At 37.5% G+C, this 25,487-nt stretch overlaps 1 protein-coding gene across 2 annotated transcripts in view; it reads right to left on the bottom strand.

The window, feature by feature from the left end:
- LOC139952943 (voltage-dependent calcium channel subunit alpha-2/delta-3-like) overlaps positions 1-25,487 on the bottom strand; it is a 130,749-nt gene that overhangs the window by 86,429 nt on the left and 18,833 nt on the right. For both annotated transcript variants that reach the window (XM_071952290.1, XM_071952283.1), the window contains exon 4: positions 16,493-16,606. In XM_071952290.1, the coding sequence (XP_071808391.1) occupies positions 16,493-16,606 (114 nt within the window). The remainder of the gene's footprint in view (positions 1-16,492; positions 16,607-25,487) is intronic.

Genomic DNA, 25,487 nt, shown 5'->3' with positions numbered 1-25,487 from the left:
CTCTTTTGTTTACAAGCAAACCTCAGGCGAAACTATAGAAGGAGATTTTAAACTGTGAGATGGATTTTGAGAAAATACTAATTTCCGAAGGGGCCTTGAAGAAACAAACAGTTTCAAAGTAACTACGATACCATAATCATTCCATCATATCCGATGACAAACGACTCAATTGACTAACTCTCCAGGGGCACTTTGGCCATGATTTAGGTCAACTTCAAATGTTAATTTTGTAAGCAATATAGATAGATTCAAGATATCTTGAGAGCACAGTAGGCTCAATTCATTAAAATATACCCCAACGTTCCTTCATGGTTGTTAATTTTTTTAAGTAAAACGAGAGTTTCCCCTCCCCCCCCCTAAAAAAAGATGTCCCTTTAAAGGGTTTGATACCTTTAAAGAGGGGCTTCAAGGTAAAATTAATTTTTGTGATGCAATCATATTCTTAATAGATAGTCCTAATGAAAATGGGGACAAAATTAAAAGTCGCTACCTTGTGTTAAAGGGTTTTGATATATTTTGTAGAGACTATAGTTTGGTTATGACATGAATCCCTACTCACTGTGAATAAAGACGCATGTAAATGTTTCAGTTTCATTAATTGAATAAGTTTTTCAAGAGAGAAAAGTGAAAATCACAAAGAAATATTTTGTGGACAGGCGTAAAAATCCATGTACATGCTTGCATAACTTGTGTCTCAATCAAAGACGATAATTATTTTTTATCATAATGATAATAATAATAATGCACCACAACAAGTGGTACTTTAAGGGAAGCTTCCTATCAACATTATCTTTAAACCCTGTAAATTTAATGTGAATCCGTGGACGTTTATGTTTTGAGCCGTACAAAAAGTACCATAACCCTTTAATTGAGCAAAACTGATATATTGTTTCTTGACAAAAGACTCAACTATTCCAGCAGACCACCAAGTGCAATAATGAAGTCAGATGTATTTTCCCAACCATGCAGCGCCATATAAAAAAAACAAATTGTTATATTTCCTTGACAAAAAGAATACCCACCCCCTAAAACGACTGTGTGTAATTAAGTTTGTGGTACAACCTTATTTAATAATACATGGATATTCATCTCGTAATCAAATAAAAACTTTGTGTCTCTGGAGTTAATTGAATTGTAGCCAATTCCAAGTTATCCCTGCTTTATACTGGTTTGACTCGTAATGCCCACAGTGGCAGATTTTTTATCAAATTTAATGTCTGGGTATTTTACCCAATTGAACAATTACAGCATTTTCTTTTAAAAATTATTTTGTGAGAGGTCAACAAAAGTACCACTGCTTTAAAGAGAGTGTGCAGTAATCATTTTAATCGTGTATAATGCCAATTGTTTGGTAACCACTATTAAAATTTATGGCAATAAGAACTTTCTTGGTTTGGGTTTGTACAAAGAAAATTCGACTAGAGTTGGACTTGAACCAATGACCTGCAGATTAACATACAAGACGGATGGCACATTCATCAAGGCCGGAGTTCAGTGGTTCATAGCCAACTCCAATCATTTTTTTCTTTGTTCAACCCCAAATTAGAATTCAAATGTTAAGCAAGTCATTATACCAGAGGTTTTTTATCTTACTCTCAGTATGGCTTAGACAAAACAAATCTTCCCAAATCAGCCAAATTTCATAGAGTTGCTTAAAAGCACAAAAAGCAGCTAAGCATAACAAAATAACGCTTACCAGAAATAAGCCAAACTACTAAGTACAACTTGTGATGGTATCCTGCTCATTTCTGCTAGGCAAAAAATTGTTCAGGAATACTTTCTGCTTCAAGACACCGGACACTATTGGTAATTGTCAAAGACCAGTCTTCTTACTCGGTGTATCCCATCATACATGTGTAAGCATACAAATAACAAACCTGTGAAAATTTGGGCTCAATTGGTCATCGAAGTTGCGAGAAAATGATGAAAGAAAAAACACCCTTGTTGGACGAATTTGTGTGCCTTCAGATAGAAATAAAAGACTTCTAGCTAGAAGTATTTTGATATTTGAGTGAGAAATTACATCTTTCTCAGAATCTATGCTACTTCAGAGGGAGCCGTCTCACAATGTTTTTATCAACAGCTCCCCATTACTCGTTACCAAGTCAGTTTTTAAGTTACTATTTGTTTTGAGTAATTACCATTATTTGTTTTGAGTAAAATAACCAAATCATGCAAACCAGCCAAACTAACACGTCACAAGTACAATTTGAGACTTGCATCCTGGGCCCAATTTCATATCGCTGCTTAACAGTAAGCAAATTTGTGTGCTTACTGTAGCAGAAAAATTTGCTTAAGCCTTAGCGTATTTCACAGGTTAGCAGACAAATTGGGCGGCCATATTTCGTGTTTACCGTGGATTTGCATTGTGACGTCATTGTGACATGCAAAGTAAGCACAAAGTTTGTGCAAAGTAAGCACAAAATCGGCCACTAAGCAGCGCTATGAAATTGGGCCCTGCTCATTTCTGCTTAGCAGAAAAATTGCCAGCACTTTTGTTTCTGCTTAAGCAGTGAAATTGGGTCCTGGTGTAAATGCTGACCACTGAAGCAGTAAACCAGATGTCTTCCCCAAATGGTTTCTAGAATCAAGTCTACGGCTACTTATGTACTTAGCTGCACTTCCCATTACAAAGCCATGGATTTTTCTTGATCCTGGTTCTATACTCTAGACAGTGCTGTGGGTTTCACACAGATGGTACCAAATCAATGAAGCACATTTAGCAGACAATTTAAACGCGGTGACCCTTTACAGCGAAGGCATGGTATTTGCGCAGTGGTGTTGAGGGCTGTTGGGTATTGACAGCTTCGGGAAATATAAAAGCTATTGATTTTCTCTATTTTTTTATGTGCGAGTGAGGATGACTTCCACTCACTGTCTAATAATGAATACGGAACACCAGAATTCTTAAGAAAACATAATCAGAGCTTAAAACTGGTCAAAACGTTTTTATATATAAATGCCTTTATAAAGTCAAACTATGTAAAGACAGTGACAGAATTGAATAGATAGATATGTATGATCCTTTCACATTTCCTATACCACTAAGCAGAGTTTTTATCAAAGGCTAAAAGCCCTTGTTAGCCTTCGAGAAAGACTTTGCTGGGGTCGAAACGTCAGGCCATTAACTATTTTTGGAACCCTATTAAATTAATTAAACTTCCTCACCAGTCCTCTCCAGTAACTTGGAGAGACACTAAATAATTTCAATGTCATCTACTGTCTTTATCTACAGGGAGTTCACTAGCCATGACATGATCCACACACCTTGTTAATACCAAAGTAGTTATCAATAATTCACTAATCTTACACATTGTTTGAACTGCACTCTTTAAAGACAGTGGACACTATTATTGATAATTGTCAAAGACCAGTCTTCTCGCTTGGTGTATCTCAACATATGCACAAAATAACAAGCCTGTAAAAATTTGAGTTCAATTGGTCATCGAAGTTGCGAGATAACTATGAAACAAAAAAACACCCTGGTCACACGAAGTTGTGTGCTTTCAGATGCTTGATTTCGAGACCCCAAATTCTAAACTTCAGGTCTCGAAATCAAATTCGTGGAAAATTACTTCTTTCTCGAAAACTACGTTACTTCAGAGGGTGCCGTTTCTCACAATGTTTAATACTATCAACCTCTCCCCATTACTCGTTACCAAGTGAGGTTTTATGATGATAATTATTGTGAGTAATTACCAAGTGTCAGCTGTCATTAAAGGTACTGGACACTATTAGACTCAAAATAATTGTTAACATAAAAACTTACTTGGTATTGAGAAATAGAGAGCTGTTGATAGTATAAAACATTGTGAGAAACTGCACCCTCTGAAGTAAAATAATTTTTGAGAAAGAGGTAATTTCTCACTCAAATAATTAAAGACTTCAGCTGAAGCCTTTTAATGTGCATCAGAAAGTATAAAAAGTAATGCAACAAGGGTGTTTTTCTTTCATAAGTCTCTTGCAACTTCGATTACCAATTGAGCCCAAGTTTGTTATGTTATACACCGAGTGAGAATACTGGTTTCTGACAATTACAAACCACATGTCAGGACCTTTAAAAGCAGTATTTAGCCTAGCTAATTACAAAAACTAATTACTTGTTTTTGAATGACACTATTGTAGTGGTACCGTCAACCTCAATAAATTTTCAATTCCAAGGTGGTGTTTAAGTATGGTGATTAGAGAAAGGACAAGGATGAATTTGGGGAAAAAGTTAACTCATCGATAACCTTGTCACATCATTAAAGGGTTGGGGTACTTTGTGTACAACACAAAACACAATGTCCACAGATTTACATGGTTTAAAGATAATGATGGTATAAAGCTTCCCCTTAAAATATTACTTCCTGAGGTGCTGTAGTTTTTGAGAAATTAGTAAAACAATGTCATCATAAAACGTTTAGCGTGCTAAAATTGAGACAAAAATAATTTGTGTGACTTGTTTCACTCATTACTTAAAACTACAGCACCTCAGCAGGGTATATTTTAAGGGAAGCTTTCTACCATCATCATCTTCAAACTGTGAGAGTTTAATGTAAATCTGTGGACATTGTGTTTTGTGTCCTACAAAAAGTACCCAAACCGTTGAATGTAAAAAACAAATCATAAGGTCCCTACTCAAAGGTATTTAATGGACTCAAAACCAAAATTAATATTCTTTATCACCGATGCAAATTTAACATCTCTTATATCGTTGCAGTACCCCCTGCCAAAACATAGGATTCGAACTGCCCCTAGCTACCGTGGGGCAACCTCGGTAGTCTAGTTGGTAAGACACTGCTCTAGAATTGTAAAGGTCGTGGGTTCGAATCCCACCCGAGTAACATGCCTGTGATATTTTTTCACAGGACTCGAGAAAGTACTGAGTATACAGTGCTAACACACATCAGTGTATGGGTAAAACCAAAATTAATAGGACTCATAGTCCTTCAATTTTGTTTCTGTCATAGACATTGTGTGAGGTAATACTATTGAATTGAATAACATAAGACCACCGGACTTGTCTTGTTTTGAGTTTACTGGCTCGACACTGAAACCATTGGCCTCTGGCCTCTGGTCCAGCATACAATTCGAGCCCTAAGTGGTGGTTTGGGCTTCAACTTGATGGTATTTTGATCAAATTATTTCTTAGGAGGATTTATATTCTAAACATAAAACACCAGTCGGCGTTAAAACCACTGGACACCCTTGGGGAACGACAAAGGCCAGTATTCTCACTTGGTGTATCCAAACATTGCCTATGCATAAAATAACAAATCAGTAACAATTTGGACTCAACTGGTCAAGTTGGAAGAGAATAGTGAAAGAGAAAACACCCTATTTGCACAAATTTGTGTGCTTTCAGATGCCTATAAAAAGGGCTTCAGGCTGGTCTTTCATCAGATTCACATATTTGAGTGAGAAATTACCTCTACCCTCAAAATCTACGTTATTTCATTGTTTTATACTATCAACAGCTCTCCATTGCTTGTTACCAAGTAATTTTTAATTTTTATTCTCAATTATTTTGAGTAATTACCGATAGTGTCCACAGTGCTATTAGAATTAATACTAATAAAAAAACTATAATAAACATCTGGCCCATATAATATTTCTCTTTTGTATAATTGCAAGGGCAATTAGCAGCTCTATAAAATTGTAACCACGGTTGTTTTTGTTCTCCCTAAATAATTAAATTCCGGTCGCATGCACTTTCTAGTGGGAATTACACCAGTGAATATTATGTTGTCTATGTGTTTAAGTTGAAAGTAAAATTATTTGTGTAGAGTTATAACAATCAATCGGTAAAAAAAAAAAACGTTCTTTCCCCTACGACAAATGTAAAAATAACGAAAAACTCTCCTGTGTTTTTATTTTCGTGTGTTATTTTAAAACCCTGGAACACAATCACACGACACTGTGTAGATAGATGCCTCTATGGAATTTCATTGCCATTCCTTTAACCATGGGAGAGAAGTAAGACTATTTTAGTCCACGGCGAAAAACGTTCCAGCCGCCGCCGTGACATAATGTGGATTGCCTTAAATGAAGCATGCGATGTAATGAGAATACCTCACTGTGATAGAGGAGCCAACCAGCCAAGGATGTGCACAGAGAGCCCATATGGATGCAACATGCCGACCAAGAGTAGTCATTCCACAGTAAATAATGTGCAATTGAGAGGGAGGGGCTTGCTTAATTTGCTTGCTTAAGACTCTTTGTTTATAGCTTTATTTTGACTGTCAGTTCAAAATCAAAACAATATTGAGAGCTCAATTATTTAGGCACCTTTGTTTTAGGGGAACCTTTGGATTGTTGTAATCCTTTTTAAATGTAGATGTATACCAGGAAACAAACCTGTGAAAATTTGGTTTTGTGGTTTTGAGATATCACCGAAAATCGGGAGCAAATATGCCCACGCAGGAAGAATAATCCCAAGTCTTATAGAAAAACACAATCTGAGAAGAATTACCGACAGTAACACTTCTCAGACTCAAATTTTGGGGAATAAAAAAAAAAGATTTTTTTTTACATTTAACCACATAATACTGGGCCAGGAAATACTTCTAAAAATGCTTTTTATGAAACTGTGGGTTATTTCTTATACCTTGCTAGCTCTGATTTTTTGTTTTGGATTGTCTCTGTATGTACTTAATATTTGATTTGGTGAGCATGTCATTATTAGTATTACCTTGTGTACTACAATTTTTATTTTTTAATTTTTTTTAAACCTAAATACACAAACAATTAAAACATTAATGAGAACAAAGGAATAAGGTAAAATGATAATAAGCCAGGCATTCTTGCTTGGAACATGGGACCCTGACCCAAGACCTTTTTTCTGACAGGGCCTTATGACTGTCTGGACCATATGTACACACTCCTACCATTAACACCGCCTTAAACAAATGACAGAAATTGCTTCCTTCCCTGCGCACACAACACTGTTAGAAAAATCAATTTCATTTTAGGGACTCTAGATTGTCCCTGGTGATTTTTCAAAACGGTATCTCTACCGTCGAGTCAACACACTGATGTGGAGCTCAGTAAAAGCCTCAACGACCGCCTTACAGTGGCGTAGCTTAGGGAGTAACGTCATCGCAAAGGCTTCGTCACCGGTCATTAGACAAACAAATGCTTAGTGCTGATGATGATTTGAACATGTGTTTACATGAACAGACTTATCACATGTAAGACGAGATTTCTTGGGTTTACCATTTTTTTAATTTTTTTTTTTTTATTTCCCTGCCATTTTGCTTTGCTTTGATGACACTGTGTCTGGCCTTGGATAGTGGGAAGGTATAAAGCACTTCATATGTAGCGTTTACACAGCTGGATTTCACTTAAATTGTGGGTAAGAAGGGTCAGCAAAAGGCCTACCTTGGCTTAGACTGGGCCCCTGTCTTTATCCGCAAGGAAAAAGACAGGTCGTTGCCGCTAGATCCAGTGATTCCCATTGGATACAATGCACGTGCAGTGACATAGATGCCCAAATAGTCACTGCTCTCAAGTCCGCAATGGAATTTGACTGCGTATCTATATGTGAAACGACAGAGGTCAAAGGTCAAACTACACGCCGGTTTTTGGCCGCTCTCTGACGTCAGACGTTCAGGCTAACCTTGGCTCAGTTTCATGGAGCAAGCACAAAAATTGCTTAACACAACCAAACTATATATGCTTACCAGAATAAGGTAACCAGCCAAACTATCATGTCACATGTACAGTTTGTAACTGGTATCTAATTTTTGCTTAGCGGACAATGTTTAAGCAATATTTACTGCTTATAAGCGCCTCTATGAAATTGGGCCCTACTCTGCATGATGACTGCATCTCTCTGCACATTAAATGTCACCGGGAAATGCACATGTTGTGATAATTACAGCCATGGGAATTATAAGCGGCTACTGCTACCACTGTTGCTATGTGTGTTGCCATGGATGTTCCATACTCCAATATACAATGATGCAACGATCGAGTCATATAGCCGCTAAATCAGACATGGCCATCAACTCTGGTTGCAGTTTAACCCAACAGATTATGAAAAGTGTTCATGCAGGGTTCACCTTTTTACCCACAAACTAAATCAAGAGAAAACCAACTGCTCCAGATTGCACAGTAGGAATTTTAAAAATTAAGATCAACACCAAGTAGAAAACATTTCAAAGACCTTGTGAAATCATGACAAAAATGAACCCTGGCTAGTGTCCTAAACACCCCCCCCCCCACCCTATTGACAAGCAAGTATCTTACAGTTTCTGTGCTGCATATATTGGACATAATAACTTCAAAAGGCGTCTACTTAGAGTATACACAATCTGCAGACCTTGTCACAAGCTAATTAAATAAAGTTAATTACATTCATCAGACGTGTTAAGGAGTGGGATGTCCCTAAAGCACTCCTGGTGATGAAGTCATTTTGCTGGTAGGTGCAAAGGTAATATCTACTTCTTCACTTCTTTATCTCGAGTGGGTTCCACTCGGGCTGGCGGTCTCCAACGGAGGCCTTGATCGTCAGAAGGATGAATTCTCGGCCGGGGAACAGAAAGTGAAACATGAGCTGCCTTCCCAACAACGGAATGTTACTTATGGAGCAGTGGCATGTAATATGTTTATGGCGTAGAGGTGTCGCTGGAATTTAAGGGATGTGAAGGAGAAGGAATAGTAGAGGAGGAAAAGGAATATTGGAGTGGGGGGGGGGGATATTGATAAGTTGCAATAGCACCATCTTTGAGGGCAGACTGCATTTTGGCTTGCAGGCGCGCCAAGCGCTCAGTTTATTAACGCAACCGCGCTGTCTACTAACCAATCAGGCAAATAGTTTTGTGAAATGTGCGCGTAATGCCTGCCGTTCTCGTGCAAAACGCATGGCTGTGTGTTCCAAATTGCCCGTAAAGATGGCCGATTTACGTCATGTGGGAACTATCTATAAGAGGAGGAGACTAGGAACAATGAGTGGAAGGGGGAGGACTCTTAGAAAAGGAGGAAAAAGAAGTTTAAAAAAGGAGAAAAAGGAATGTTAAAAGGTGTTGGAAAAGGAAGTCTAAGAGGATGGAACAGAGGAATATTGAAGGAGGAATACAATTTTATTAAAGACACTGGACACTATTGGTAATTGTCATAGACCACTCTTCTCACTTGGTGTATCTCAACATATGCATAAAATAACAAACCTGTGAACATTTGAGCTCAATTGGTCGTCTAAGTTGCGAGATAACTATGAAAGAACAAAACACACTTGTCACACAAAGTTGTGTGCTGTCAGATGCTTGATTTTTCGAAATCAAATTCGTGGAAAATTACTTCTTTCTCAAAAACTACGTTACAAATTCAGAGGGAGCTGTTTCTCATAATGTTATAAACTATCAACAGCTCCCCATTACTCCTTACCAAGTAAGGTTTTATGCTAATAATTTATTTCGAGTAATTAAAAATAGTGTCCGCTGCCTTTAAGAGGAAGAAAAAGAGGAATATTTGTATTCATACAAATATTTTCTTTACATCATTTAGCTTGCTCTACTCTACTCTATACTAGCCTCACATTTATTACATCATCAAACATTTTATATTGGCAATGAAAGTTTATGGTCTGTTAAATGAATCTTGCATAATTATTGGTATCGATGGAGGCGATATGATACAGCCATTGTTCAAGAAGAATCGGCCATTTTCTTTTTGTGGGTTAATTTCAGGAGATGTCATATTTCCCCCTGGCATAAACAGATTACAAAAGTAACCTCTCTAATGGCAACCTCAATTTAAGAAATTAGAGCGTAGATATGTCTAGACACTTTTACATTAGTCCTGCTGCGTCCCTTTGCTCGCCGACATAACAAATCCCTAATTAATTTTTGCACTCAATTTACCATTTCAGTTTCCATTAAAATGATTTCCAGTTGCATTAAAGAGGCATTGAGGTTTGTTATCTATGAAGGGAAGGTTTTTTTTTTGTCTTGTCTGCATCTTGGCAATAATGGATACGGGCAAATGGAAAGAATTCTAATAGTGGGAATTGAACTAGAGCTGAGACCCGGCCCTAGCACACAGAGTCTTAAAGGGATTATACAAGATTGGTAGTTGCATACAGTGTTCATGTTTTGTGTTACCAACCGATTCTTGCAGTTAATTTAATAGTTCCTGCATATCGTGCACAATGCATAAAGACATTTCACACTACAGTCTGCGTGTTGAAGGGCCATTTATTCGCTAATTTGCCGGTCTATATATCACATGTTAATTGATACACCCCATGTGACCAGCCTTCGAAAAATCACAGTGCACCTCCTAAAAACTCCTCCCACGGCACACAGAAATATTTAGATATAAACTTCTCAACAAAACAGTCCTGAAAAACAACTCTTGTTGTAAATTATGTGTACATAAATTTCATTTGTTCACATTAGTTAAAGGAACACGTTGCCTTGGATCGGTCGAGTTGGTCTTTGAAAAGCGTTTGTAACCGTTTTTTATAAAATGCATATGGCTGGAAAGATGTTGTAAAAGTAGAATACAATGATCCACACAAACATGCCTCGAAACTGCGTGGTTTTCCTTTTACCTCGTCGACTAACACGTCGGCCATTTATGGGGGTCAAAATTTTGACTCCCATAAATGGCCGACCATGTTAGTTCGCACAGTAGAAGGAAAACCACGCAATTTCGAGGCAAACTTGTGTGGATCATTGTGTTCTACTTTTAAAACATTTTTCCAACCATATGCATTATATAAAAAACGGTTACAAACGCTTTTGTTTTGACCAACTCGTCTGATCCAAGGCAACGTGTTCCTTTAACACTGGTTGTGAAGCCAAGGACTCTCACAAAATTGAACTTTAATTACTGTACCAGCCAAAAACCCAACAGAGAGAAGACAAGGAAAAAGGAAGTTTCAGTTTGAGATGTGGGAGGCAAACACAAGATAAATATTCCAGGAAAAAAAAAAGGGACTGAAGGTAACTGAGTTAGGGACTGAAAACCCAATCCACGTAGTGCCCCAGTGGGATTCGAACAGGGGTCCCCGAATTAGAAGGTGAGGAACTTTCCACTACGCCATTGCAACCACCAAAGGGAAAGCAAAAGCCATGTTTGTACCGCCCTTTAAGATGAGTTAGTTAATTACTGAGTCAGTAAGTGCGTCCGCATGACAACATGAAGTCAACCATCTTCATGACTGTCAGCTACTTTGTATAACCTAATTACTAAGCTAAGTTCTTGGTAATTTTGAAGGAGTGCATGAAGATGCCAGCTGCCCTTACAAGTAGGACGCCTTCAAGGATGCAAAACAAAAGCTGTGCATCCACATAACTCAAGTTTAAAGGTACATGTAACAATAATAAATACCAAGTTCTTATAAAGCACTTTATCACACCATGATGGGCGTCTTAAAACTCACAGTATTTTTATACTGTGGTATAGTTATACAGCCAATCAAACAAGGGACACTGGGGTGAACCTCTGCTCATACCAATACGAGTGAGTTCTTTTACGTGCATTTCTACAGCTTTTGTCCCGTCTGAAGGACATTTAGATGGCTCATGGAGGAGTTCACCCACTGGTTAGGATAACAATTATCCTTTCAATTGTTTCATCACAAAAAAAACTCAATTTGTTCTTTGTAACTTGTCTTGCTGTTTTTTCCATCACTGCCACAGAGTAGATTTTGGAATTCGGGAGACTATGTGTTCAGAAACAAATGGTCCAGGGGTGGATTTCACAAACAGTTAGGACCAGTCTTATCTCAACTTAGGACGAGTTACTCGTCCTAACTTAGGACTACCCATCCGTTTTTAATATCTCCTAGGACTAGTCCTAAGTTGGGCTAGTCCTAACTCTTTGTGAAATCAACCCCTGCATTTTAACTAAGTAGTCTTTCGAATACAAAATTCTAATCTGTATACTGCTCAGGTTTTGGGAAAGCAGAGTTGTCGCAAAAAATAGAGCAGTCATCAATATGCATAGTCTAATATAGATAAACAGAAGATTACACTGAGCATTGATTGACACAAGTGACTACGCGAGTCAAAGTGTTGTCTTCAACACCTATCACTCACCAGTTCATTAAGTCTAAGTACATCTTTGTTTCCTTAATCAGCAAACAATCCATACTCTACTGTGATACATGAGACAAGGGTGTCCTTCTAAGCTCCCTAATTAACAAACATAAGACACAGCTGTGTGTCTTGAATCAAATCAACACGGATTGATTGTACGTAGACTCATACATGTATGCATATTATGCACAATATGCAAACCAAAACAGTACTCAGTGAAAAAACTTCTTTTAAAGGCATTGGACACTATTGGTAATAACTCAAAGGAGAACTGTTGCTAGTGCAAAGCATTGTGAGAAGCAGTTTCCTCTAAAGTAAAATAGTTTTTTAAGAAGAGGTAATTTCTCACTCAAATATTAAAAGACTTCACCCATGAAACCTTTTTTAAGGCATCTGAAAGCACAAAAATTTGTGCAACAATTGTGGTTTTCTCTCATTATTCTCTTGCAACTTCGATGACCAATTGAGACCACATTTTCACAGGTTTCACAGTGTTAAGTACATGTATGCATATGTTGGAACACACCAAGTTAGAAAACTGGTCTTTCACGATTACCAAAAGTGTCCATGGTGCCTTTAATGTGATGTTTGACTTTTGATTTGAAACATCGCCGACCGAGATGTGGCAAGGGTGTTATATTTCTTTGAGGAGAAGGCATTCTAGAGGTGATGAAATCAGCCGAGTGACAATACGATCTCGAGTTAGTCTAGAGTGGGGGCGAGTGCAGACAGAACGAGAACGGATGTCACTTTGCTGTCAAGAAACTGAAATTCCAAGAGGAGCTTTTAATGGAAGATGGTGTACTTGATCTGCTCGGGGATCCCGAGACAGAATGGGGGCGATTACAGGGGGAGCCAAAGTGATAACCAATTCAGTAACACGACGACTTTACTAAGAGTGCCCCAGATGGCCGTCTTTATAACTCTTGAAACATGAAAAGGAAGCAAATTGAGATGGTGGGGTGACTGTAAAATGAGAGCATCCAGATTCTTAAGTGCTCCTTAATTATACGAGTAAAAACTTCAAGTGGTAGGAGACAGAGTTTATGGAAAATTTATGTGCTGTCTATAACAACATTGAAATTAATGGACATCGTAAGGTAGAGAGAGTTTCATGTTGTTCTTTGTGATGGACTGGTACTCCAAATGCACTTGAACTCTTAGAGTCAACAGCGGGGAGAAATTTATACTGTGATGAGACAAATTAAAGAAGGCCTTTATTTTTAGTAAAACTTTTTTTCTTTTAAATGCAACAATTTTTTTTAGAATGCAACACAAGTCTTTTTATTTCTGTACTGACAGTGACTTGTAAAAAAACAAACATTTGTGTTGTTTTACTGATTTGTTTTGACAAATATGTTTACAATCGTTATCGTTTTTAATTGTTGATTTGGGGTTGAACAAAGAAAAATTTGCTAGATTAGGACTTGAACTTGACTTGATGATGTGCCAGTGCTCTACCAACTGAGCATAATCGAGCCTTCTCGTTTTGGAGATTTCGCAGAAAATCTGGAGCAGATGACCACACAGGAAAACAAATCCGTAATTGGATTGGAATACACAATCTGAGAAATGCTTAATGCATAAATATTTCAAAGATTGACAATTTTCTGAATCCCTCTAAAAACACAGAACTTAGGCGGGAATCGTTTCTAAAAATTATCAACAGCTGCTCTGCTTCTCACCAAGCAAGTTTTTATGGTCATTCATTTTTTGGGAGGTTAAACGCTCCCTTTAAAGTCAGTGAAAATGATTTGCCAAAGGCAAGAACAGCAAGAGGAGACAAGGTGGACCCCAAGCAAATAATGACTTATTGAGGTTTGTTTAAATATCTAAGTAATATACCCACTCCTTATGGTTTTACTATTCTCTTATGCGTTCCCTCTTCAACTTTTGCCTCCGGGCAAGCAGAAGAGAAGATGCTGATGAGAAGCATCATGTTTTATATGTTCTCATTATTTTAGAATGATAAAATTTAACAGATGAAAACCCAGTGTGAGCAATCCTTTCGAGGTGCCAAAAGCCAAAATCAAAGTGTTAAGAAAAAGAAGGAAAAATCTGCTCGACGTGCCGTACATGTACATGTGCAAAGCCCAAGACCACTTAAAAGGGTTTTGTTACCTTTTGTAGATCAATGTTTCGGCCGTGACATGAATCCCTACTTGCTGTGAATGAAGATGTATGTAATACAACATGCGATAGTTGTCGCTGAGTTTTTAAAAAAAATCACTGAGCAATGTTTTTCAGGCGAGTTGCTTAATCCAGTGTGAATAATTTTCGTCACACAAAATCGTAAAATAATTTTTTTGATATTGTTTTACTCATTTTTTAAAAAACTGCAGTACCTAGGCAAGTTATATTTAAACGGAAGCTTTACACCATCATTGTCTTTAAACCGTGTTAGTTTAATGTACATCTGTGGACATTTATGTTTTGTGTCGTACAAAAAGTACCCGAACCCTTTAATGTCTGTATGAATGCCTTCAAGAGCAAGAAAACACATTCAGGAGGTTACATCCTCGAGGACATGGCTCTATCCTCATCGATGAGGATACAAGATTAGATCCCAACGATGCAACGCAAACCATGATAAGAAACAAGTGATGCAGAGATTTCAACATCTGCATCTCGCAATCAGAGATATCTTGTACAATCGGCCGAGATATTTAGAATTGCATTCAACAAAGGGAGTCGAAGCTTCCATGACCAGGGCCCAATGTCATAGAGCTGCTTAAGCAGAAAATATTTCTTGACACACTTTTGCTGAGCTAAAGTGAGCAGGATACCAGTCACAAATTGTATGTGACATGGTATTTAGGCTGGTAACCTTATTCTGGTAAGCATACTTTTGTTGTGATTAGCTGCTTTTTGTGCTTAAGCAGCTCTGTGACATTGGGCCCAGGGAGTCTTTCTTTTTATTTTGTTTATCAGAACAGGGAAAGGCTGGTTTAGATTCAGGGAACCTTCTGCAGAAACTGAGAGGGTTGGGCAGTTCTATTCTCAGTTCTACTGAGACATTCCTTGGGCTCAAAATTTACATGGAGCACAGGCCCGAGGCTAGTAGTTTCAGTGTTGGGCCAGTAAACTTCAATCCCGGTAAGGCGGTTTCAACTGTCTGCCGTGTTCAGTTTTCCGAAGGACCAAATACGGCAACATTATGTACGTCATGCGACGCCTGCGCACAGCAAACAAAAGTAGTCAATTGTTAGTGCCATACTGAGTCCCGGAAAACTGAACACGGCGGAAGACTGAAACCGCCACACCGGCCATATCTGGTTGGGCCCTCCTGCCCCCTTTCAATGCTGGTTCCAATTGCTCTTCTACGTTTAAAAGTCAACATTGAGCGGGGGGACAGGGGGAAGGGAGACAGTGTTTATTGTCAGTGGGAAGTGGACAGGGCATGGTTTTATACAACGTTAGGAATGGGTGGCCCGAGCATTTTGGCCTGGATTGTAGCTGGCCCTCTCCCTTGATGCTTCCTTACCAGTTAATACTTTCCCCTTACAACCAGCAGATACAAAAGCTTCTCAGTCAAATTCAAGCGGACAGATTTCAGAAAGTAAAAAACTGGTTAACAGAGAATTTACACTAAATAAAATGCTTTGACAAGTCCTAGCTAGTTTTTAGCCATCTCTCTTTGATGCACCATTATATGAACTTCTTTACCAGTTAATACTTTCCGCTTACAACCAGTAAATACAAAACCTTCTCAGTGAAATTCAAGCGTACAGATTACAGGAAGTAAACAACTGGTTACAGAGACTGAATTTAAACCTAAAATGTTCAGACAAGTCTGGACCATGAACTTAACCTGACATACAGCCACTTCGATCCTTTTGTTAATTCAGGCATAAAATTGTGCATTAAGTTGTTAGGCTCAAAATAACTCTCCTGACCAAGTTGAAATTGATTATCTAGGCATGTGGGCGCCACAATTATTCCTACTTGCAGAAAGTTGGGGGGGGGGGAGAGTTTGAGATACAGCTTCAATGACATCAATGTGATTACTATATCCTTTAGAGACCATTCATTTCTGTATACTTATAATCACAAAACACCCAGACGACGCTAAAACTGTTATTTTTTTTAAGCACATTGTTTTTAAAGTAAAAATAACAACAAAAAATAACATGAAACAGAAAATTTCATTTGATTTTAGAATTTTTTGGGTGTTTTGTGAACATAGGAATTATTGGACATGACCTTTATATTCACTTCTTTGAGTGAATGAAAGTAGGACAAATCTTGCAGTCGTTTTTAAGAAGCGCGCCTGCAAAGTAGTCACTTTTGGCTTTGGGAGCCAATCAGCATTATCTTTCAGCACATCCCTACCATTGACGCATTCGGCGTGCTGGGCACAATTTCAACAGCCCCTGGAAAATTGATTGTAGCCCACACCTTGAAGTGGCCTTCAGGCCTTGTGTGTCTGGCGACTTGCATACAAACAAAAGTTATTTCCTTACCTCCACAGCGTGAACCTTGGCCTCCAACATCTTCTCCATATTGGTCGCCATTTCTTCCACAATCTCCATGCCATTGGCCCTCTCCACTCTCATGTCATCTCGTTTTTCATACTCCTGAAAACAACAACAACAAAAAGGTTTGAGAAGTTAATTGCTTTCATGAGTAGGATTTGAATCAGTCTTAGTCAACCTACTCAATCACTCTGCGGTAGTGGCACACAGTTGACCTGCATTTAGTTAGTCTCAGTTCCGAACACTCCAGTTGTGTATAGTTTTGAACAGTCCTCATAATCACCCCAAAAAAATAACCGCTTTCTAGACCACTATCGCTGCATGAACAGCCCGTCCCATCGTCAGTTACAGAAATGGGTGTTGAAAGAAAACTTAAATGATTTAGACTCATACAAGGCTAGCAAGTAGCAAAAATGAAATTAAAAACTAACTGGTCACACTGGCCCAGCCACCGAGAAGGTTAAGAACAGGCCCTTAGTCGTTTGAACCTTCTTTTTGATTTCCCAGAAAAAAATAACGAAAAACCCTCAAGAAGTGTAGAAATACACCAAAATTGATTCCAAAAGGACATATAACTGTGAAATTGCTGGAGTCTTTGTTTACTGGATCCTTGTATCCTTGCGTTGGTGCAAAAATGCTGTAACTCCATTTTGCAACAACATTGTATCTTCAGTTAAAAGGCTTGGTGCAAAAATTTCTTATTTTGCATGTACATCCAGGCTATTTCAATGGAGAAGTTTTGATATTTCAAATTTGTGCTTAAAAAAGTAAGTGCCTTTTTAGGGGACACAATGATTTTGCATAGACAGGAACAAATGGTACCAGGTCGCTTGGAGGATGTGGATCAAAGATGGCCATCAAAGATTCAATTACACGCTGTACCCCAAAGAATATATAATAAGACTTAATCAAAGGCAGAAACTACTTTGATTTGCCGACTCGGGCACAGGGGTCTGACAATCACATTCTGTCATGGTTTAAAGGCAAAGTTATACCTTTGGCTTCTGGAACTGTTTGATTGTTCGAATCTTTTATAAAGTAGGTATATACAACAAAACTAACCTGTGAAAATGTCATTTCAAATTGTGGTCGCAGGATATCAATGAAAATCTGGTGTGATTATTTTCACGCAGGAAGAACAATCCCTAATAAGAATACACAATCTGAGAAGAGATACTGACAGTAAAATTTCTCAAACTCAAATTTAGGGGTAAAAACTAAATTAATTTTTGTAAAGGCAGTGGACACTATTGGTAATTACTCAAATTAATTAATTATTAGCATAAAACCTTTCTTGGTGACGAGTAATAGGGAGAGGTTGATGGTATAAAACATTGTGAGAAATGGCTCCCTCTGAAGTGCCAAAAGAAGAAAGAAGTAATTTTCCACGAATTTGATTTCGAGACCTCAAGTTCTAAACTTGAGGTCTCGAAATCAACTATCTAAACGCACACAACTTCGTGTGACAAGGGAATTTTTCTTTCATTATCATCTCGCAAGTTCGATGACCGATTGAGCTCAAATTTCACAGTTTTGTTATTTTATGCATTTGTTAAGATACACCAACTGTGAAGGCTAGTCTTTGACAATTACCAATAGTGTCCACTGCCTTTAATAACCACATTACTTTGAAGTGAAATGTTTTCGCAAAAGGTTTCTTACAAGTAAGTTTTCATTGTCATTAATTTTAAGAGTGATTACCAAGTCTTCAGCTCTAACATGCTATACTCTCAACTCTCTGGGAAAGATTTCCATATCCTGCCACCACTTTTTCGCTCATTTTTACCAAAAGGAATTACTCATTGGAGTAAGTTAGATACTAATTTATTTCATACTGAATGACAAAAAGTGGTGGCGGGAAACCAAAATGTGTCAACTCTTGCCACCATTAAACAAAAAGGCTAAGAACAATGTTTTGACATCCTCTTTATAGTTCAACAGATAACTCCAAGATCTTACGTGCTCAAATCTGGGGGATATCATTTCCCCAAATCAATGCATGCCCAACAATTGATACCATGTTCTAAAGCTTGCCAAAATTCAGTGTAAATTGGATAAACCAACAACAGCCCATTCAGTCATGCATTGACAACACTTGCATCCTTGGATTATGCATAGACTCGAGTGTTTAATTTGATTTTTGCACGTACAGTAGACGACACGGCAACCTCTACGGCACTACTACCACAGCACTGGTAGCTCTCATATAATGCTATCAAATTATATTAAGATTGAATATTTGGGGGAGTTATATTTTGTGAGTGTTAGCACATCACCTCGCATGTCACGATAGTGGCCTCGGAGAATTACATTTAATTTATTACTGTGTTACCAGCGTATACTGGTAGTCACAACCAGTCTATGAAACAAATTAAGACCAAATTTTCACAGATTTTTGATGTTATGCCTAGATGTTGAGATACATCAAGTGAGAATACTGGCCTTTGACAAATACCATCCTAACTTTGGACAAGCCATATGTTTTTTTTAACCCCTAGGACAAGTCCTAAGTTAGGACTAAGTCCTAACACTTTGTGAAAATCGACCCCAGTGCCTTTAAGCTACAACAAATGATCCCTTCGACCAACTTGGCCGTTTGATAAAAAACAAAAATCAGATAATTGTTGGTTAAAAACGAGTCTTCTTTGAAAAACTATAATCTAACTTTGATGCATACAATTAGTATGTATAAATGTACAAGCAACATTTGCAAGTACCCTCATATCTGATAAAATAATCAGACCCTGCAATAACAACAGTTCCATGAATGCTGATGACTAGACTTTAAAGATCATAATTGAACAACATCTTTTTTTTCCTTCAAGGTTACCCAAAAATGTAATTCATTACATACAATTGAGTAAAACTCAATAAAAATATTTTTGAATGTACAAAAAAATGCAGACTATTGCGAAAGAGTGTCTAAGCTCCAAGGATTCTAAATAGCACAGTGACGTCACGCTACAGACTCCATCCGAACCAGACAATGGAAAATGCATAGCAACAAAGATTAACAACCTTCATTCAGTCTGTGTTGTAATATAATTTTCCATCGGAACACGAACTGCTTTTTATTCAAGCTAGTTTGCTGAGGCACTGGTACTTCAGTGTTGCTTTCACATTTTATTTGTATGGATATTTTGTGGGGACCATGGGTGCTGCCAACAGCGAGAAAACCCGAGTTCAAAAATTGAAGAAGAGGGGGCAATTTTTTTTAAAATCAAATTCAAAGAAAACTACAGAGGGGAACCTGCACAGTTATGACCAAATATTAACAAACCACAAAATAAACAAGGACGAAATAGTCAAGTTAGTTCAAATTGCACATGTAAAAGAGACAACATAAACAACATTATCACTTTCAGCCTCATTTTTTCAAATTGTCTCAGTAAATCACACATCAACTGCAACCACAAATTTGCCAAGACGGCTACACTATAGGCTGAAATATGTCTAGCTGAATGTCCCAGAGTCTTGAATTTTGTTTCTTCTCTCAAACGCCCTATTTGTAATTCAATTAATTGTTCCTATGATCAAACAAACGGGTCCCTAATTCTACATTTTCCTCGGCAACCAGATCTAACCAATCTAATTATCCATGGTCCTAATTGAGTCAATGGTGGAGCAATTGTCTAATGATCATCGGTACTCTGTAGGTGCTAAAAATCGGTGGCAAACGACTCAATAGAAAATTGTTACAAGCTCACACTGTAGCCGTCTCCTAGCTGCTGCGGCCACGGCTGCCTGAATAAACTTGATACCATGGTGCGCCCAACCATCTGGATACACGTAATCAGTTTACATATGTAAGTGTACTTTCTCCTATGCATATGTTTGGCCTCATTTATGTGTTGGAATTTAATGGACGGTATTGTAAGACCTTAAAAAGAAACCATAGCGGCCACAAATGCAATGCCCGTAGCACCCCCGCAAACAACCACAAAACTAGACCTACTTGGGTTCAAAGCAGAGGGTCAGTGAAAATGTATCCACTTGGGTTCAAAGCAGAGGGTCAGTGAAAATGTATCTACTTGGGTTCAAAGCAGAGGGTCAGTGAAAATGTATCTACTTGGGTTCAAAGCAGAGGGTCAGTGAAAATGCATCGGACCAAAAAGGAAGTTTTGAATGTTTCCCACAATAACATAGAATCTACAATTCTCAAACAAAGCCAGGCATTTCTGTTTCATTTTTATTTTCGCAAAAAATAGTTAATGGCCTGACGTTTCGACCTTAGCAGAGTCTTTCTCGAAGGCTAAAAGCCAAAAATCTCTAAGGTTAGCAATGTCTGGGTGTATGGTGATAGTTATACAGAAGTGAACAGTCTCTTATAAGGGCTATGATTATCTAGGGGCTTGCCTAAACCAAATATTGACTAATTCCATGAATAGTCAATCAAAATTGATCATACTTTTTTACGGGTTAGTGTAAATCTATGCCCTTTTATAACATGAGAGCAATTTAGCAGGGGTCCTTTGCACTTTGTGTGAATAGACAACAATGTTTAAACTGTTCAAGGTCCCTAGTGAAATCTTCTCAAGCATTGCTAAACTCTGTCCGAGGTCTGTCATGTGAATGGCTTTTAACTTTCAATGGAGTGTGTAATGTTGTTAAGTGCAGCCCCCCCCCCCCACATACAAACCCAAGCTTGTACATACGCCTGCAACCATATTTGTCGTCTTTTGTTTGTACTTTTTGCAACAGCTCCCACTGGTTTTGTACACGTTTTCCAACTGTTGACCTTTCCTAAACCGTGAACCCGAATTTTGTCCTCTTTTGTTATAGGTCCTCAGTTTAAATGTATACCTATACTCACACACACTCAGAAAGTGTTAATCAGTATTTCAGCCAAAAGCAGCAGGTTGTTGTCACACCATTAACCTTTTTGAAACATAATGGACACTACAGGATCGGGAGTGCACTGTTTGGTTTAAGTGTATACAATCTTTTTTACCATTAACCAAATAATGTCCCTTGTAATATGTCCCCCATACCTCAAAATAACTCAGGAATTTGTAAACTAAAACATACCAAAAACAGGTAAATAGGTTTGTTTTACTGAGAAACCATGATGGCTCATGTATTCAGAAAATCTACTCGGTGGCAGTAGAATATAAAACGAGACAAGTTCACAAAAGTTCTAGCAAGTAGAAACACACATGGCATTAACGCAAACCAAATATATTTTGATACCTCGTCATGCAATGCCTCAAATCCCACAAACCATGAATTCCTTCAAATACCATTTGTATATTTAGCACAACGTTTTTTAATCAAATAGGCACTTGGAATTTTAAATCGTGTTGAAATATTCAACAAAACGATCGTGTTTGCTTTCCTTTTTTATTGACAAGCTCAGGGTTTAATGTAAACACATCCGGACTGTAAACTACGCATAGACTGACCGTGATATATTATTGACAATACCGTCTCGTATTTCTGATGTAAATATTTCATACCTTCTTTCTGCGCCCTCATGTGTGGTATGGATCATGCTTGGCAATAAACCAGACTTATCGAAAGTTATTTGGTGTAATGTAGGCATAATATTCAGAACAGCATTTTTCGAAATCAGAAACCGAAACAAGATATTTTAAAATGGCAAGTTCCCGCAACCCATCAAATGTTTAAGGAGTATACAAGGTTGAAGGAAAAACATACCTTTGGTTTTTATTCTTAAAAGTAATGGTGATAAAAACAATTGGTTGGAAGCCTACAGCAGCTTTTGAAAGTATTTTGAGAAACATTTCACCTGGAAGTAACAAACTATGGTTATGTAAAAACATATCAGTTTTTATACCTTAAAACTTGTACCTGAGAAGCGTTAATGCATTAACTCTTCTCAGATTGTGTATTCCTAACAGGGATTATTCTTTCATAGTTGCTCCGAGATTTCCGGGTATATCTCAAAAACACGACCATCTTTTGCAATGAAATTTTCACATGTTAGTTTTATTGAATGGTTCCATAAAATCACAGGTATACTTTGCCTTAAAGGCAGTGGACACTATTGATAAATACTCAAAATAATTATCATCATAAAACCTGTCTTTATTACGATTAATGGGGAGAGGTTGATGGTATAAAACATTGTGAGAAACGGCTCCCTCTGAAGTAACGTAGTTTTTGAGAAAGAAGTGATTTTCCACGAATTTGATTTCGAAAAATCAAGCATCTGACAGCACACAACTTTGTGTGACAAGGGTGTTTTTTTCTTTCATTTTTATCTCGCAAATTCGACGACCAATTAAGCTCAAATTTTCACAGGTTTGTTATTTTATGCATATGTTGATATACACCAACTGTGAAGACTAGGCTTTGAGAATTACCAATAGTGTCCACTGTCTTTAAAGCAAGTTGGCATTTCACTTAAACATTTCGCAGGGGACCAACACAAACCATTAACAATCTACAAGGAGAACAATGTCTACCAACATTATTTCAGAAACGATTTTATGATTACAGTAAGTACTTGTACATAATGAATTCCGAGTATGAAGGTTTCTTTGTTTGAAGGGCAACAATATTTTATAACAAAAGTAATTTTTTAATTCCTTGCGCGCAAAATTTTACCTTGACATTTTGTACGCCAATGAAACGTCAGTGTAGATAACAAATTGATATAACGTTTTGCAATACAGTTTGAGGGTCATACAAACAGTCAAATAGAAACAGCAAAATATAATATGATATTTAGATATATATAAAGCACACCAACAATAACTATATTTGCTAGATATTTGTTTTGTTGGATATATTAGCTCTAGATTAATTTACAAGTTAATTGTCCAATATTCCTAGATATATTATAATTCCACCCTGCTTGAATGAATGTGTCCTGAGTGACAACTCATGATCCATTTTAATATTCCACCATTTGTTTTCTTCCTTTTAAAGGGAGGAATATACCTTTGGTAATTACTCAAAAAATTGATGACCATCAAAAACCTACAAGGTAAAGAAGCACTGGAGAGCTGTTGATAACATATAACATTATGAGAAAATATTCCCTTCTGAGGAATGTGGTTTTAAAGAAAGAGATTAACACAAAATCAATCAGAGAAATATTTCTGCATAAAACCTTTCCCAGACTGTGTATTTCAATTGAACAATAATTTTCCTGCCTGGACATAGCCGCTCCAGCTTTTCAACGATATCTAAGATGCTACCACCTTGTGAAATGAAATGTTCACAGGTTGGTTGTTTTGTATATTATCCAGGTCTGTATGCTTCATTTTGGACAGGGCAAGGGCACCAAGGCATTCTCTTCTTGATAAAGGGCAGCCAATGAGGAAATTGTAAATTTCTACTGGAGCATTCCAAGGGCACCAAGGCAATAACCAAGGGGCATGGACGCAATCGCCTCTGTTGCCTTCGTGTAGATCAGACCTGATTATCCATACAAAATCAGATGGTTCCAAAAACCATAAGGTTTGCCTTTAAAGAGTTCTGAATGGCTTTAAGTCCCCCTTTTTTCAGGGCAATTGATGGTAGTTTAAAGACACTGGACACTATTGGTAATTGTCAAAGATCAGTCTTCTCACTTGGTGTTTCTAAGCATATGCATAAAATGACAAACCTGTGAAAATTTGAGCTCATTCGGTCGTCGAAGTTGCGAGATAATTATGAAAGAAAAAACACCCTTGTCACACAAAGTTGTGTGCTTTCATCAGATGCTTGATTTCGAGACCTCAAATTCTAAAACTGAGGTCTCAAAATCAAATTTGTGGAAAATTACTTCTTTCTCGAAAACTACGCTACTTCAGAGGGAGCCGTTTCTCACAATGTTTTATACTATCAACCTCTCCCCATTACTCGTTACCAAGTAAGGTTTTATGCTAACAACTGTTTTGAGTAATTACCAATAGTGTCCACTGCCTTTAACGAATTTAAATTGGCTGTCCTCTCAAAACCTACATCATCTGAAGAAAAAAAAATACTTGCCATGCTGTTTGGTATCGGTTGAGTGAACGCGTGTACATTGGTAACACTGTACAATCTGTCATCCCATTAAGTTGTACATAATCAATCACTGACGACAATTCCCTATTAATAACTAATGGCCAAAGATGTGATGAACCATCACGGTTGTTTTCTTTTTTTGCCACATTAGGGAAAACTACCACCAGCAATTTCATCAGAAATTATTTGACAATTGATAAAGGGACTTGATTGAAATTTGCAGACAATAATAACACTTCATTTAGGATATAAACAAAAAACCAGTACAAATGTTATTATTACTTAGTTTTACCCATACACACCGATGTGTGTGTGAAGGACTGTAAACTCAGAACACAGGGAATTCTGTGCTTACGTCAGGCGTATTTCACGAGTTAGTAGGAATTTGTGGCTTGTGCACATGTGTACTCCATCATAATACTGCATTGCTTGTTGTTAAAATTAATGACTCCTTGCAATAAAACTTAATCAGAAGAGTGTTATGATATAACTATTAAACTTATCAAAAGAAAACATTAGCTTGTCTTATTCCTTTTCTATGGCATGGCAAACAGAATGGATGAATACAAAGAACGAAGAGTTGCCATACTAACATGATTTTCTTGCTGGTACCATGCATTTGTTTATGGTGTGTGGATAAAATTACATAGTACTTACACAAGCAAACTGGGACTTAACCCTACTATAATAAAAGGGACAGCATGACTTGAGTTTTATAACACTTGAATGTAGGCGTGAGGCCACTAGATAGGCTGGTACAGCTACATAACCAAGTTTGGCTGTCCTTTTTTTTTTTTTATAAATAGTAAAAAATATTACCAGTGTAATGAAGTATACGTGATACCCATTAAGACAACGGAGATAAAACTTTTACATATTGTAGCGCTCTTCAAATAGAAAACAGTTGCCTTGGATCAGGCGAGTTGATCTATAAAAAGCATTTGAAACCGTTTGTTATAAAATGCATATTGATAGAAAGATGTTTTAAAAGTAGAATATAACGATCCACAAATTGCATGGTTTT

Source organism: Asterias amurensis, chromosome 2 (assembly GCF_032118995.1).
Source record: "Asterias amurensis chromosome 2, ASM3211899v1".
Taxonomy (NCBI): Eukaryota; Metazoa; Echinodermata; class Asteroidea; order Forcipulatida; family Asteriidae; genus Asterias; species Asterias amurensis.
This window is presented reverse-complemented; position numbering and strand designations above follow the sequence as displayed.